The sequence below is a fragment of the Stegodyphus dumicola genome, chromosome 1 (genome assembly GCF_044657685.1).
Source record: "Stegodyphus dumicola isolate Sdum_Otavi_A_Nest chromosome 1, ASM4465768v1".
Classification (NCBI taxonomy): Eukaryota; Metazoa; Arthropoda; class Arachnida; order Araneae; family Eresidae; genus Stegodyphus; species Stegodyphus dumicola.
This window is the reverse complement of record NC_140768.1, coordinates 263864906-263882442: the sequence shown is the minus strand read 5'-3', so window position 1 is coordinate 263882442 and position 17537 is coordinate 263864906. Positions and strand designations below refer to the sequence as shown.

General features: G+C 28.2%; 1 protein-coding gene across 1 annotated transcript in view; it reads left to right on the top strand.

Moving 5' to 3' along the window:
* The window catches only part of LOC118203319 (retinoblastoma-like protein 1), a 78582-nt gene that overhangs the window by 47805 nt on the left and 13240 nt on the right, over positions 1-17537 (top strand). Inside the window, exons 17-22 of the mRNA XM_085827590.1 lie at positions 2901-3121; positions 9798-9977; positions 10179-10250; positions 15265-15415; positions 16514-16671; positions 17012-17068. Coding sequence (XP_085683716.1) covers positions 2901-3121; positions 9798-9977; positions 10179-10250; positions 15265-15415; positions 16514-16671; positions 17012-17068 — 839 coding nt within the window. The remainder of the gene's footprint in view (positions 1-2900; positions 3122-9797; positions 9978-10178; positions 10251-15264; positions 15416-16513; positions 16672-17011; positions 17069-17537) is intronic.

Below are 17537 nucleotides of genomic sequence, written 5' to 3'. Positions count from 1 at the left end.
GATCCAGGCCTTAGGTAACTTATACCTTGGCTGTACAGCTTTTGTCAGTTCCATCCCAATTTTGATGGTCATCTTGAGAGTCAAATCCAAAGGTTTTCCCCTACCCCAAATTCTCAAGGAAACTCTCAAGGATAATATTTTAAAGACTGCCATGTAGTAAGGATATTTACAAACATTCACACTTTTTGTAGAATTTGAACCAGACCCCAATAAAGCAGAAACTGACGCCACTAACCATCATATTGATCAGGGCAGCTTAAATGTCTTTCTTATTGTCATTATTATTGCAAGGTTATGCAAGACATTTGACTGAAGTTATATTATCTTTGAACTTAGAAGAAATGCAATAAATAAGACAATTTGGATATGTGAAGTATTGTAACAGTGAATAACATTTTAGGGAAGGGCAGCCTGAGAAAAAGGATGCATTGAGAAATGAGTGGGGAAGAATGAATTCATATGCATACTTGCCACCCTACAACACTAAAAATTCAAGATATTTTTTAAGAAATCGGGATATTTTTACTCAATGACAAAAGATTTTTTAAATGATAAAAATATACTTTTTAATGATGAATTTATATAGTCACTTATTTGTAAATGCAAACAGTACACAAATACTTACATGTAAAGAAACATTTTTATTATTTGCATCTTTTAACAAAATAATAATATTAATAATAATAATTCTTAAAGCTTTCAGATTTTATATTATGCCCAAAGGGGCACTTTTTTTAAAAAAGTTTGTGTGTTACCTTTATTTATTAAATATCATGTTCTTCACACTTTAACCATAAAATTCAATTCAACAGTAGTATCACAAAATATTTAAAAGAGCATATCTTTAGAATTTCCAGTAAACAGTCACACACACTGGAGATAAAAATGTTTTCTTCTGATTTTCTATTTCACTATAAATCACACCATATATAGAATTACAAGACAGAGGTTGCTTGTACATGCTTTGATAAAATGTCTTTAAACAGATCATAAAGCATTGATTGCAAAATGTGCATTGAATGATGGCAAAATGAATTGTATAAAAAAGCAAAAAGCTTTGTTAAGTTTCGAAAGCAAAAATATAACTATTTGTTCTTCACAAGATAAATTTACAGTAGTTGGAAAATGTTTCCCTTGTTGAGTTTTTTTTTTTTTTTTTTTTTTTTTTTTTTTTTTTTTTGGGGGGGGGGGAGAGAAATTTGTATCAGCTAAGCTTATATTTTGTAGTATTATTTTGAGAACTGCCAATTAAATTGTTCACATGGGAAGAAATTATTTATTTTCTTCAAACCTATTTTTAACAGTGAAAGTAATAACCACATCTCCATCTACTTTAGGTATTTTATAACTTTCAAGAGAGTTTTTTGTATCTTAACTCTAGAAGCATTTACTTCTTTAAAAAATTCAAGATGTGGGTTCCATTGGTCGAAGATTCTAGATAAACATTTCTTTAAAGAGAGCCAGCATGTGCACATATGTTTCAACATTTTTCTTAACTCAGTATTACGCAGCTGTTGAAACTGTTTTAATTTTTTCCTTTCTTTGAGAACTTCTTTCAAGATTAATGTCTTCATCTACACTTTTCGGATACATGTGCTGTCGCTCGCAAAACAGAAGTATACCATAATTTCTCATTGATGAAATGATTTTGGTTTCTTTTTATATGTAATATAGAGAAAAACCAAGTGCTTTCAGATGCCAAAAATTTCTTCTTTTGGTGCAGATAATAAAGTATTAAGCCAAGCTATATAAAAATTGGGGGAAATTTTAAGACTAAGAGAAGGCCGGGTGAAATTTCTTGTAAAATCAGGTTGGTGGAAGAACGGTCGGAAATCGGGAGTCTCCTGCCTAAATTGGGAAAGTTGCCAACTCTGCATATGTTATGATGATATGAAATAGTGCATCACAGCTCTTCCCAAAAAAGATATTGTGGCAGAATTGTTTCGTAAAAAGGAATTTGTAATTTTTTGAATTTTAATATTTTGAATTTTTGCATTAAGAAGCTATAGACTCTTAAAGACGAATATGATATTTACATTATTAAATTTTTGCTTATTGTGAAAGGCATGTAAAAGAATGTGTATACAAAAAAATCATTTTTCTACATGAATTTTCTCAAAATAATAATAAATTTTATAACTTTTATCCATAAAAGCATTTAATAAGTTTCTTTACTTGTATATACAAATATTTTGCTATTTATTTAATTTATTTTTTAGTTCAAACTGAAGAAATGTTGTTAAAATTAAAATGGGAAAAATCCAGATATTTTGGAAATTTTTCTGAGTTAAGAAGTATTTAATATTGTAAAATGTTAGTATAAAATACATAGGAAAATATTTTATTATTCATGAAAATTATAAGGTCATTGATTTTCATTAAAGCAAGTAATTAGTTCTGTATTTGTATCTATATTTTCTCTCATATTAAAAAAAGCATTTTATTTCTTTATTAGCTTTTATTTATTAACTTATTTATTTAGTCTAAATTAAAATTTTTCTCAGAAAATGGTTTTATAAAATTTAAATGAATTGTAATTTTTCAGTGATATGAATAGTAATTGCTATATTGTGATCAATAAAATGATGTGAAATAATTTAAGTGTTCCCGAATTGTCTGAAAAAGACCTTTAAAATGCATTCTTCATTAAATTAACAAGACAAAATACAAAATATAAAATCTTTTAAATGGAAAATATTACTTCAAAGACATTTACATAGATTTTAATCTTTAAAATAAGCAGCACAATTATTTGTATATAGAATCTTTATAAGGATTCTGTATACGCTTGTGATTCTAATGGGAAGTAAGACATTACATTAAATATTTTTGTATTCTTGCAAAGTTCTATGTGTCATTATTTAGAGTGATTGTACTTTTATGAATTTCATTTTTTATAGAGGTTCAAAGTGATAATGGTGTTACTTATCTGCCAGCACATATTACAAGATCTCCTGTATCCCAAGCTAATCAATCTATCACATGCATGAAACCTTTAACAACAACTGTTGTTGGCACAAGTTCCCAGACAAGTGTTACAAGTACACAAGTAAAATTAGTTTCATCCGAAACTTCGAATAAACCTAAAAGAACAGGATCTTTGGGACTTTTCTTTCGAAAGGTAAATTTTAATATTAATTTTATTATACATATTTCTGCTATGTAAATTTTTTATCAATAGAATACAAGGTAAAGAATTTATATTCAATTATACAAGGAGGAAAATGAACATTAAGTATTTTTAAATCGACAAAATATGTAAAGAATGTCGCTTTTTGGAATACATTTTAACAAAAGGAAGATGAATAAAATTAAATTTTATGATCAAGGTACATCTATAAGCATATATTAACCTTTTGATGCACTTGATTTTTTTTAATGAATTTATATATATATATATATATATATATATATATATATATATATATAAAACCCTCTAGAAATCAAATGTTATGATTCTGGAGACAAATAATATAGGAATGAAAAAAGTCTATGCTTGCTGCCACATTCATATGTGGATGGTGGTTGCACTGTGAAACCAGCATGCATCTAGGACTTTGAAACTTACTGAGGTATTAGGAGGTGAAACTTATCTTGTTCCATACACATTTCCAGTAAATGAAAAAGTTAGCAAATTCAAAAGATAATTGGTATTTAAAAATTGCATTTTATGTAGGCTGTTTATTATGCTGTTATTGATCAAATGCAAGTTACCTAAAATACATATTTTTTTCTGCTGCCATTTGCTTTGCCACATAAGATTCATACAATATTGCATTACTTGATCAAAAATCCCAATAGCTTAGGACATTAGAATATGTATCTTGGAAAAAAGTCATCATATCTTGAAGAGTTGTAAGTGAAAAAAAGCTTACCCTTTTGAATTGCATATTAATTAGTTTTAAAAACTAATTTCTCTAAGAATGCAACAGTAATAAAGAGCATAAACATATCAGTGGGTTTTTTGGATCATCAATAGATGCAAGTTCTTCATTTAAGCCATAAGCCTCAGAAAATTCGTAAATTGATTTTACTGCGTTTTGCCTTTTATTCTGCGTTATTTCTGGAAGGACCTGGTAAATTTTTCTCATTTTCTCATTGGTAATTGCTTTCATAAGCAGGAGGGATGGGGGGATAAAAGAGGATTTCCCTCTGCTTCACTTTTATCCTCTGAGACTGCTGATTCTATATTTGATGGTTAGTTCTTCAATTAAAGTTTATGCCTCAGCTATTCCTAGCCCTATGCAAGGCATTTTAAATTTCAGCTGTAGAAAACAAGTGTTTATGAAGTATTTTAAATTTCAATAAAACTTTTACATGATTGCTGTTTTCAGTTATTAAAAAAATATATTTAATTCATGCAAAATAATATGTAAAATCCCAATGCTAGCATAGAAAGCAAGCATGTTGAGCAAAGAGAAAACTGTTTGGAAAGGAAAGACCTTTTTACAAGAAATAGCAAAACACATTTTCACCAAGTAGGTGCACATATTGTTTACTAATAAAATTACTATGTGACTTCGGTCTCCGTTTCTCTATATCCAGTAAAAAAAAAAATACTCCTATTTAAACAACAGCAAACATTACCTGTGTTTATTCCAGGAGTGCTGACATCTGCTGTTCACAGTGGTCAGTGCTGTAGTCCTCAGTGGTGGTGCAATGAAACCACAAAGGAAATGTCATAAATATACAAAAGTTGCTCACATATTATTGCTATATTTTTTATTGCTGATGATAAAAATGATGTGCAATGAATAATTTCTGAAATTTAGAGTTGTTTATGTTAACCCATTAACCGCCAAAACTGCAAGGAATGTTTCTTTTCTCGTGAACATAATAACAAATATTAAATTAAGCATTTATAACATAAATTTACATTGAAAATAAAAAAAAAATGCTCTTACCTGTGGGAAAACGCGAGTGTTGCGTTCGCGCAACGTCAGCGGAATAAGAGTACGGATGTTTAGTGAGTAGGATTGTACTTGTGTGATGCTTCTTTTGAGTGGAGCGCAGGATTACGTTTTAGCTGTATAACATTTTATAAATCTACAAATTACTTTACTTGTAATTAATTTAATATTATAATATACATTGTACAGTCAAAAGTCGTTAATTCGGACACCCATAATCCGGAATGATCTATAATCCGGACCTCAAAGCTACAAACTTTCTGCGCATGCGTCGCGATCACGCATGCGCACAGGCGTTTACGAGAGCGCGTAAGACCCTTACGGCTGCGAATATGTTTGTGCGCATGCGCGTTTAATGTGTAACGGAGTTATACGCTAAGCTAAAGTTATCTAATTCAGTTAATGTTGCAGATTGCGTTGTTCCTTAATCTTCGAAATGGATCAGGCTTATTATTTTTTGCAGACTGTTAGAGCAATTTTATAAAAGTAAGCTTGAACTTTCGATTATGTCAAATAGAATTTCCCATATATATTTACTACAAAGCGAAAGTATGTTTTGAAATCCGAAATCTGTTTATCAATTTCACGCTGCTGCTCTGCGGCAGAGGGGGGGGGGCAGAAATGTCATTATTAGATTATGATAGATTAGAAAGATTATGTCAAATAGAATTTCCGATATATATTTACTAATATGTAATTTGTATCTACAAAGCGAAAGTATGTTTTGAAATCCGAAATCTGTTTATCAACTTCACACTGCAGATTGAAAGTTGATCTGTCAGCACTATCCTTATCTTCAGGGCAGATATTTTTATTTTATTTGGTTTATAATTCCGTACTAAGTGTAGTATTTCATTTCAATGTACTCCGTCTTTGATATGATTTAAATCAAGTTCCTCATCATTATAATTCGCTTCGGATAGTGAAGAAAGTGACTCAGAGGTTATTGAAAACGAAAACATTTCGATTGACAAATTAGTCGGTATTCTCAATACAGCAATTATAGGACTTGAACAGCGGAACTTTGTAACTAAACAAGAAATTATGTCTGTTTAATAGAATTAAAGAGAAAGTATTATCACATGAAACGAAGCAACTTACATTGAAAGAAATGTTTAATAAAGTAAACAAATAAATATTAAGCTTTTTCTTTTTGTAAATTTTGATACCCTTTAGATCATAATTGTTCTTTATTTCATAAATTACGGTTTCATATTTTTAATTTTGTAATTTCTGCATGCCATCTTACCAGATTTAAAATGATGATCTATAATCCGGAAAAATCGATAATCCCTAATCGCCGAAGTCCCGATGAGTCCGGATTAACGACTTTTGACTGTATTTCTTTTACAAATACAGATTATTTCAGTTGAAAGATTCAAGCATGAAAAGGTTGATTACAATCATGATGTAAAGCTACATTACATACTTTGCATCTATAAACAGTCTGGCTATGGTACTCTTTAGAACAAAGTCTTTTGTTATCAACGGACTTTACGATAAAATGTCTACCATCTCCATGCAATGGTTTTTGAATGCTGAATTTACTAGGTCTTCCTGTTGCTGATCTATTTCTGGCTGATTCTACACTCTCAATAGGAGTTTGCAAAAGGAATAATGCATTCTCGCGTCTGAAATCTAAAAGAGACTTTATATTTCCAGTAGTAAAAAGTGGTGATATTTAGTAAGTTTAGATACGGTCTCACCTCATATAATTTATCAGTATTGTCAATTTGACTATTGTCAAATGCAAATTCTGCTTCATATTTCTGTACTGCAAACGTGATATCGATTCTCATACAACAGGAACAGAAATGTCCTTATCAAAAGACCAATACATTTTTTCTTGAGGTAAAGAATAATGTCCTGCAAGCAATAATATTCCAATAAATCTTCTCATATAGGCTTCAGATGCAAATTTTTTTTTTTTTTTTTTTTTTTTTTTTTTTTTTTTTTTTTTGCTGAGCGTATATATTTGTCTGTTCAGCAAGAAGAGAGTAAATGTCTAAACCAAATCAAAAATCTGTGCACTAGTTTTACCTTGTATTTTGTCTTTTATAATTTCTCTTCTATCACTTTCTTCATGTTCTTCCTGAAACATAACTAACAGTTCCTTTTTTATCCACTTCAAGATTTCAATCTTCTGCTTTTTAAACTTTTTAGTATGACTATAACTGCTTTTAGAAGGCTGAAACTTACTTCTTATGTGAATTTCAACTTCCCCAGCAGTATCATTTGGTAAAATATCATTATCATTATTTAAAACATTGCCGTTCCTTTCTTCTTCATCACTAGTTTCTGCAATTTCTGGGGGAATAACAACAATATCAGTTTCATTCTGGTCATTATTAACATTATCATCATCTGTTTCTTCATCAAAAAATCTTTGAAGGGCTTCTTCTAATGTAAGATACCTTGTTCTAGGCATTTTTGAACAACCAGAACATTGAAAGGAATGAGTGAAAAAGGAGATTGACTACCCGTTTCCCGCTGACATTGCATCAGCGCAACACCTGTTTTCCCTTGCTTCCCAACACAAATATAAACATCTGACTGATGTAATGTTCTGATAAACGGTGACCTTGACTAAAAATAGATCACTCATAAAGTTGGCGATTCTGTCATTAAATATTTTCAGCAAAAATACCTGGTCGAAAATTTTGCTTAAAGTATGAGATTAATTATTATAAACAAAATGATTGTTAAAGGCAAATATTTTTTACAGAAATAATATTCATAATATTCCCTACACAAAATCATCTGCTGGTATAAAATATCTTAGGTAGTTATATTTATATACGCATTTATTTTGACCGTTGCGTCAACGCAACACCAGCGGCTAATGGGTTTATAAAAGGAAGTTATTTTGTCTCATTGAAAATGAATTGTAAATGGCATACGATTTAAAGTACTATGATGTAAGAAATGCATGATTCTGCCATCTGTTGGTGTTATTTAGAGGTAAATAATAAGTAATCAGTTTTCACTTAAAAATTTCGGAAAGAAGGGGGTGGGAATTAAACAAAATTGGTAGTTTCAGGATGCAGCTATTACACATCAAGGGGTTAACAGCAGGATTGTGAAAATTATCAAAAGATACTGAAATATTTAAGGTGGGAAGGAAGAATTCATATTTGTTTGATTTAAGAATAGTGTAATGTTTAATCAGCAATGATTCTTTTCCTTCAGTTTTTTTTTTTTTTTTTTTTAAACAGTGATTTCTTATTAGTATGATGCTAACTTATTAGCACAATCACCTTAGTTTCGTTTGAAAGTTTTTTTTTAAACAGATGAAAAAGAATGATAATTTATTGCGGGAAAAAGTTATATCTTGAATATTTTACATTTTAGTTAGGTTTTTATTTTAAAACCCCAATCAATAAATCTACTCAAAAGTTTTTTTTTCTTTCTGTTATTCTGAAAACTTTGTGGCGATCCCTTGAGAATAAGTTATAGTCACTTGTTCTATTTAGCACTTTTGCAGCCAAATACAGTATTCCTGATTTTTTTTTTTTTTTTTTTTTTCTAATTGTTATATATTTGCTTAATGTTTGGCACATTAAAAAAATTTGGTGACTTTACTAAAGTGATTGTGCTAATACATCTTAGTTTATTAACAAGACAGAATAAGAAATATGGGTAATTTTTTCCAAACTCTAGCATGGGAATCGCATAATTACCGTATTTGACGGCATATAAGACGTACTGGCATATAAGACGCACCCTTATTTAGATGGCCACACACAAGGAAAAAAAGTTTCAATAGTGTGGTTTCTTTTAGTTCTCACATTTTGTAAAAGCCAAATAACCAATTATTGAATGCAATTATCTTCACGTATAAGACGCAGGTAACTTTTTTGAGACCAAATTTAGGAAAAAAGTGTGTCTTATATGCCGTCAAATACGATATCTATTATTATACCTAATGCTAGTTTACTTATGCCAGTAATGTTTCATGCTCTTTTAATTTACTGATAAAAAAGTAAAGCAAGCATTTATTCTTTCATATGCTATTTTTGATATATTTCTTTCATACAATTTTTGGAAAGCAGCCTTGTAGTGGCTGATTACTGTACTCTGGAATTTTATCATGAGTTCAGTTTCCAACTGTGTAGATTGTTTTTGTACTTTCCTCATATGTTACGAATGTAAAAACATTTTAGCCTAAAAAGTCCTCCATAAAGTCGTGAGCTTATGCAATTTCCAAAAAGTTTGTGAATTGCTATCTATAAGCAAATGTGTTTAATTTCAGTGCAATAATTAGGGAAGTCTAACATAACAATTAATTGTGGCATAATAAAATATTGTTTTCTTTATATTTATATGAAAAGAGTTGTGTTGCATTTTAATTTAGCTTTTAAAATTAATGTTTTAAATATTTTCATAAGGTCATGCTTTTCTAATAACACTATATCAGATATTATTATGCTAATATTTTAATTCTTTCATATGTATACAAATTTATTGTAATAATTTCATTCGTATTAAAATACAGTGAGATGTTATTTCTCTTTGGGAATTGATTTTAATATCTTCAGAATTGTTGAAGAATTGATTTTTTAACAGAATATGAATGAAAATTGAATAATTTTTGTACTATTATTGTAAAATTGCAAGATTGGATTTTTAAATGTTATAATTTATTTTAGAAAATATGGTTTGGTTTTTATCCCCACATGCACATTTATTCAAGTATACTTTAGTGTGATGCATATATTATATATTTAAGAAAACATGACAAAAAAATGTCAAAGGTACCAGAAGATTTTTTTCTCACATATTTGCTAACATGGTTGTTTGAAGTGTATAATACATAATTCTGCATTCTATTCTATCTTGCTAATTTTTAACGTGTATGAAAAAGTGTATCCTGTTTTTTACCTTTAGGTCTATCACCTTGCTGGAGTTAGATTGAAAGAGTTGTGTGATAAACTTGGTATCTTGGATGATGAATTACGACGCAAAATTTGGACTTGTTTCGAGTATTCTCTGATGCAGCATACAGATCTAATGTGTGATCGTCATTTAGATCAACTACTTATGTGTGCAGTATATGTCATATGCAAAGTATGCTATTTTGTTTTAATATTTTATTTATTATCACTTAAATGTTTTAGGTTTTTTAATATAAGCTTATATTGAAATATATTTATTAATAAAATTTTAATTATTATATACATATATTTTTTCCATTATATTCATTTTACTCGAACATTTAAAAAAATTTATATTAATTAAGAAAACCTTATATTTTCATTCATTTTTCAGGTAACTAAAGAAGACAGAAGTTTTCAAGAAATTATGAAATATTACAGATTACAACCTCAAGCTGCTAGTCATGTATGTATAACTTCCACTTAAATAACTGTTTCTGATTTTAGGTATCTTGAAAGTGTCTGACTTTAGTAATGTGCGTAAATACTAGACAAGATTATATTTTGTTTTTCAAAAATTTTTGGAATTATGTATACATATATATTTCTACAATAAAAATCTAAATAACTTATACGTAAAATACTAACTTAAATTATTCCAATAATTCATAGCATTAATAAAATTTACGTTCCTTGGAGTAAAAGCTTTTCTAAGAATAAATTCTGTATATGTATGATTTAATTTATGATGAAATACCATAGTATGTTTTTCATCTTGTCATTTTGGAGGGTTTGTACAGCCCTTAGGTTTTTTGGAATTGATTTTTGGTCCTTAAAAGTCCTTAATTTCGGCCAAAATCTTCAGAAGGTCCTTAATTTTAATTAATTGAAATTTCTGTTTTGATTTTACGACTGTTATTTTGAGTGTGAATTATCATTTTGGAGGAATATTTTGGCGATTCACTGACAAATCTGATTATCTTTTGAATGAGTGAATGTGTTCATGGGTTATAATTTATTCCTATATCTAATATAAAGGATGGGATACTGAAGTTCCTGAGCAAACATAAGCATTTCAAAATTATTTCATTTTTTTTTTCCTAATGAAGAGCTCTTAAACAACTTTTCGCTTTTGAGGATGTGAATTCTTTTATTAAACGGCTTGAAATTTGGCGATTTATCAACATTTCTTTGATTTTAAGATAAGTTTATATAGAAAATTTTTTATTCGGAAATCTAGGAATTTTCTGACAATTTTTTAAAAATATTAACCCATTGATAAATTTAACTAAAATAATGGTAATATATTGAAATTATACTTAAGAAATAACATTAAAGTAAAATATTTATACTTTTTTGTTGTCATATTATAAAGTGACATTACTTTCCGTTTTGGCAACTTATTATACAGGATTTTGAATCTGAAAAATAAGATAATAAATGCTATAAAACACAGTTTACAAAACAATTCATAGCGAAAGCAAAATAGCTATGTAATTAATTAAAAATTTCTTCTTTTTAATTTTTTTCATGGTAAGAATTTTTCCCATGTAATTATTTCAGAATTGTCAAAATAAACATCAGTTTTCCTTATAAAATTAATTTTACGTTTTTTTTCCCACTGATTTTATTAATTTTTTTTTTCCAAACTATTCCTGCCTTTTTTTCCTGTTACAGAATTGGCAGGGCTAATTTTTTAGGATTTTAGGCATTGCAACTTGGAAAATTTAAAAGGATTTGAAGGCAAGATTTACAGACTCGCAATTTTAGAAGGCTCCAGAAAAATGTGACAAAATGAAAAATGTCTTCATTATATTAACACATAATGGATGTATCTTAAAGAAATTTTGTTACAAATTTCTTACATTTTCGATAACTTTTGGAAGGATAATGAAAACATAATGTTTGAATGTTGTACTTCTGATACTAGAAGTCTTTTTCTTAACATGTGTATGTTCCCTTTATTTTCTCAACTTTTCACTAGACACAAGCATGGAAAATATCAAAAATGTTTCTAATCGTTTCACGTGGATAGGCATTTATAAAAAAGAATTTTATTATTATTATTTTTAAATTTTTAAAAAATAATATTTTTTATTAATAAAGAAATTGAAAACCGGCAATTTAAATGATTCACCTTATATATCTCAATGGATCATACACAGGGCTGGCACTAGGCATTTTCCCCACCTGATGCAATCTCTGTGGATCCTAAATTCTGCTGCCTAGTGCCTTCCTAAATTATGCTGCCTACTGCTCTTCTAAATTCTGCTCCCAGTTCCTGTCCTAAATTCTAAAAGTTTTGCCATTTCTAGATTTTGTTGCTCAGTATGTCACTAAATTCTAAAAATTCTGCCTGATTGGCTCTGAAACCAGCCCTTACCACATATCATTTCATATTTATTCTGAATGTTCATGTTACTAAAGAAATAAAAGTAGCAGTTTTTCCTTTACATTCTATTCAACAACATTTGGTTTTTTAGAATTATTGTATACAACATATGTTTTTTTAGAATAACAGAAATTTTTAATTAATTCCAAAAATTCTAAAGTGAAGAGGAAACATATTGAAGAAAGAAACTGAATACATAAAGAGGAAGAAAATTGTCCTTCAAAGATATGCACAGTTATTATATGCAAATTAACCAGTTGTTTTTAATTTTAGCATTTACTATAACTTCCCTTTTCCATTTCTTGACCATAATACAAACCAGATAGTTTTTAAACTGAGATTTTTGGATCGTAAGACAGCATGTTTTTGCCCTCCACTTGGATGTTGCCTTAGTTCTTGTCAGCTGTGATAATTTGTAATTATTCATCTTTACGTTATTGCTGCTAACATTCGAATTTGTTACTATGATAGAGTTACTGAGTCACCTTAGTTTAAATTTAAATTTTGTAATCTTTGATACAAAATTGTGACTAGTCCACACTTTTAGTTTGAATTTGATTGTTCGTGTTTAATTTCATCACCACAAGCTGTAATTGATTTTGTCAACATAAGAATGTGCCTGTATGTTCTAAATTCTTTTTAAATAAGAAGTGTATTTAAATCTTTATGTGACTTTGTAGTTACTTTTAGATATAGCAATAATTTGTTTCATGTCTATCAGAGGTTTTGGATTATTTAACTTTTACCATATCAAGTAAAACCTCATTAGGTACACTGTTGAGAGATTGCCAAGTTATAGGATAAAGCATGCAGAAACTAGTGGGAACATTGGTTTGTGTAATTGAAACATATTTCTAATATTTAGAAAAGATGTTTAAAGAGAAGGAAATTGATATAAATTATCCAGAATGTCTGGGAAGACTTCAAATTAAAAAGACACAAGTATTTTGTTTTATAGCTTTTAATGTGTAATTATCCGAATACCGTTTAAGAATCAATGTCATAAATTACGTGTATTTTAATCTGTGAAACATTATTAGATTGTAATTTTTAATATTGCTTTTTTAACAAATGTTTTTAAAAAATAAATAAAATTTAATAATGGTCATGTAAATTTATAACGACTAAAGATATTTAACTACCTAATTTAATTATTTATAACTAGCTACCCACCTTTAAAAGTTATCTTTGCATATTAAAGCAAGTTATTGCATTTCATTGATCATTACTATGGCCACAAGATACAGCACAAAAATGTAAAAAATATTGTAAAACTTATTCATTGTATCTAGTGAGACTTAAAATAATACAAAACAACTTATCTCCTCTGGTGCCATTAGTAGCTTATTGGAACCTTACAATATATTAACTGGGTTAGAATCCCAGAATATGAAGCTACAACACTAACTACATCAGTGTTATGAACTAACTATGTCAGTGTATATGAAGCTACAACACTAACTACGTCAGGCAGATGAAGCACAACTAACTTTAAAAACTTGCCAACCATGCCTACATCAGGCTTTCAGGTTTTTTCTGATCAACAGGTCTCTATATCAGCAAGCAGCAGCACTGGCAACAGCTAACCTTTTGTTACAAATCATGTTAATTATGATTTTATTTCTCATTTTAATCTATGCTATTTGACATAAAATCTGCCTGATATTTACTAAACTTCTAGACTGAGTAAGTACGTGGCAAAATGAGACATAAAAGAAAAAATCAACATAAAGCTAACTGTTAGTATAATCTTTTTTCAAATATGTCCAACTAATATATGCGTTAAATATTTAATGCTACTTAAAAATTTTTATAAAGTGTTTTTTATTCTCAAATTTGTTTTATAGTTATGTTTATTAAATTGTTTCATATAGATCTATTTTATTCTTAGAGTGTTATTACAAAAATGAAGTTCAGACATAAGTTGATTGATTGTAATTTATTCAGCTCCTATTTTTTGATAGGTCCTTAATTTTTTTCATTAATGGTTGTTAAAAATACTTAATTTCCATGTGCAGAAACGTGTACGAATCCTGCATTTGGGATTTCTGTTTTAAATATATAATCTTGTATTTTATATCTTAAGTTGATAGGGAATAAATTCCTAACTTTCAAACTCATTGTAATTAATTAGTTTAAATCTGTTTTAGGGGTTAACTAGATTCAGATTTGATTGTAATTTTTTAAAAGCTTATATTTTAAATTTCAAAATATATGTTTAATGAAATCTTTAATAGTAGACTCTTTGATATATTTAAGTTACATCTTTGGTAAAATAATATTATTCATTATTAAACAGTATTAGCATGAATGCACGTTAAATTTTGCCCATTAAACAAAAACAATAAATATCTAAAGGCTCTTGCAATCTTTTAACACTGGTTTGAATATATCAAGTGTTACATTAGTTAGTTGTGATAATATAGATGCATGTATCTTTAATATTCTGGTCTTGTTTGTTTTATCACTCAGGTGATCTAACTTTTTAATGTTATATTTTTTTAAAATATATATATATATATAAAATACCAATATTCCTAAATTTTTCTTGAAAAAATATTTTTCTTAGATTTTAGTGAATTCAATATTTCATTGTTCTTTTTAAACAGGGACAGAGATAGATATGTGCAGTAAGCACTTAATCGCAGTCAGTAATACTGTAAAATGTGTCTTGTATATGTGTTCTGTGCATATAGAGACAGCAAACTCTTAATTTTGATTTGTATGATATAGTCCTTCTGATGCAAAAGTATGATATTTAATTAGCATTAAATTCCTTTGTGATTTAATTAGCATTAAATATTTTATTCATGATATTTAATTTAAATATTTTATTCATGATAATTCATGATATTTAATTAGCATTAAATTCCTCTGTTAAAATTCCTTTGTTCCTTAGACTAATGAGTTTTAACTCCAAGAAGTTAGAAAATTTTTTTAATTAGACAAATTTTATTAGATTATGTTAGAAGAAAGCTAGCAGAACATTTTTTTATCATTATTATTAAATAAAATATTTTGGTAGGGGAACATTCAAGTTAAAATATAGTTTGATGTTTATTTTATTTTGTATGAACTGATCTTTCAGGTTTATCGAAGTGTTCTTTTAGTTAATAAAGGAAACAAAAAACGCAGAAATTCTGGAAACAGTGATAATAGTAAAGATGGATCTGGATCAAATTCTCCTGTTCCATCTGAAAATTCTAAAAGTGATGCAAACACTGATAAAGAAGAAAAAGGTATTTTTTAAAGTCTCTTGAATATTTCAATGAAATTGCATTAAAGTAATATTTTGTAACAAAAATTGAGTTAAAAATTTGGTGATTTAAAGCGTTAAAGAAGCATTTTGGTCTACTGTTATGACTGACCCAAGAAAAACATAGATGGTTTTGTATTTTTCTGTTATATTTTACTTATCTTAGAATCATGAACCATTCATAAGAAGTATGAATTAAAATTGTCTTATATCAGCTTTTATGTTTTGAAATTATTTATCTTTAAAATCACAATTTATCATCAGGGGGCTGAGATTTTTCGGTATTTTTGAATTTATGCATTATGAAGGTATGACATGAGAGGGATATATCTCTTCTGTGGTATTTGAGAATTAAGCTCTTCTCAAATTTTTCTTTCAGTATGATTTACCATAATATTTATGTTAATTTCCTTTTGTTATTGAAACTGCTATAGGTCAAGTGTTCTCTGTTCTATTTTATTTTTCCTTGATCATGCTTTGTATGCTGTTAATGTTTCTTAATTATATATATTATTTGATAGTGTAGTGCTGGTTATTAGATTTTAGTATAATTGCTATATCATACAAGTTGCTGTAGCTTTGTTTTATTGTTGTGTTTCAAAATTTTGTTGTTATACCTTCAGTTTACATTAATATTATGATATCTATATATAAATGATCACCCATTGATACCCCACATTTGTTGGTGCCTTCATGGAGGAAAGGAACATATTGTTGCATCACAAGTAATTATATGTGTTAGTTTTTGTTGCTCTATGATTAGAATTTGAAAAGCACAGTTTGCATTTGAAAGGCACAATTTAGGCATTTTCATTTGTAATTGAGCCAAAAAAAAAAAAAAAAAAAAAAGGGTCAAGTTTCATCAGTTATTTAATACCTGATTGAATCATACTGTAGGAATTCAGCATTAGTTTGTGAACTTAAACCTTGTGTTATTGCAATTTTCTAATTATTTATTTATTTATTTATTTTTTAATTTGTAATATTTCATGAGTAAAATTAATTACATTATTTGTTCTAAACATTCTTATCAATCATCAGATGGACAATTATTTCATCATAAAAAATTGTCTTTTTCTAGAATCAAAACGAACTGAACAGTTAAGTACCATTCGTTCATCAAGCACTTTGCCAGTACCCCTTCCTAGTAGTCAGCCTCCAACACCAACAAAACTAGCTGGAACTGGAAATCATTTTGAATTTGAAGAGCGAGGTGATCTTATCAATTTTTACAATAAGGTATAATTTATATTATTTTTCTCCCGTTCACGTTCTTGTATATTGTCCATTGTTTAACTTCTGTCAGTGAGTATTGTTAGGGTATGAGTGTCTATTTATTGTTCCATTATTTTGATATTAATGAGTTTTACAACTATAGATGGTCTGATTTCTGTTATACAAATTTACATGAGAGTGATCACACAAGTTCAATTCATTATTTATTATTATGTTTAAGTAATCTGAAATACACATTAATATTCTGCCTAAGTAATCCTATGTTTTGTAACAATTCAAAACATTAAAATACATTTTGAATATTTTTGTGTTAGAAATTTCATCTGCATTTCAATATTTTTAGGTTTATGTGCCAAAAATTCAGAGGTTTGCTTATAAATTCTCACAAACCAATAATGGGGTAAGTAGTTAATTTCTTTTATGAGTATTTCATTCTCTTTTTCTTATCAATGTAATCCACTGAATTTTATTGCAAAAATGCTAATGTTTGATATTATGCTATGTGTATCACAGATTAAAATCTAGCACCAACTCTTGACTAGCTATGCAGCAATTGTAATACTTCAACTGTTGTTGGATTCAAATGCTAAAGCAACATAACAGTCATTTCAAATACTAAAGCTACATAACAGTCAATTCAAATACTAAAGCGACATAACAGTCATTTCAAATACTAAAGCAACATAACAGTCAATTCAAATACTAAAGCAACATAACAGTCAATTATTTTCAGTATCTGTCCTCTTAAACTGCTGATTTAAAAACCAAAGTATTTTTTTCCAAAACAAAATTTTTCAAGTGGAATTGTCTTTGATATTATCTATCCGTTATCATGTGCATTGCCACTGATGCTTGCTTTCTGTAATCAT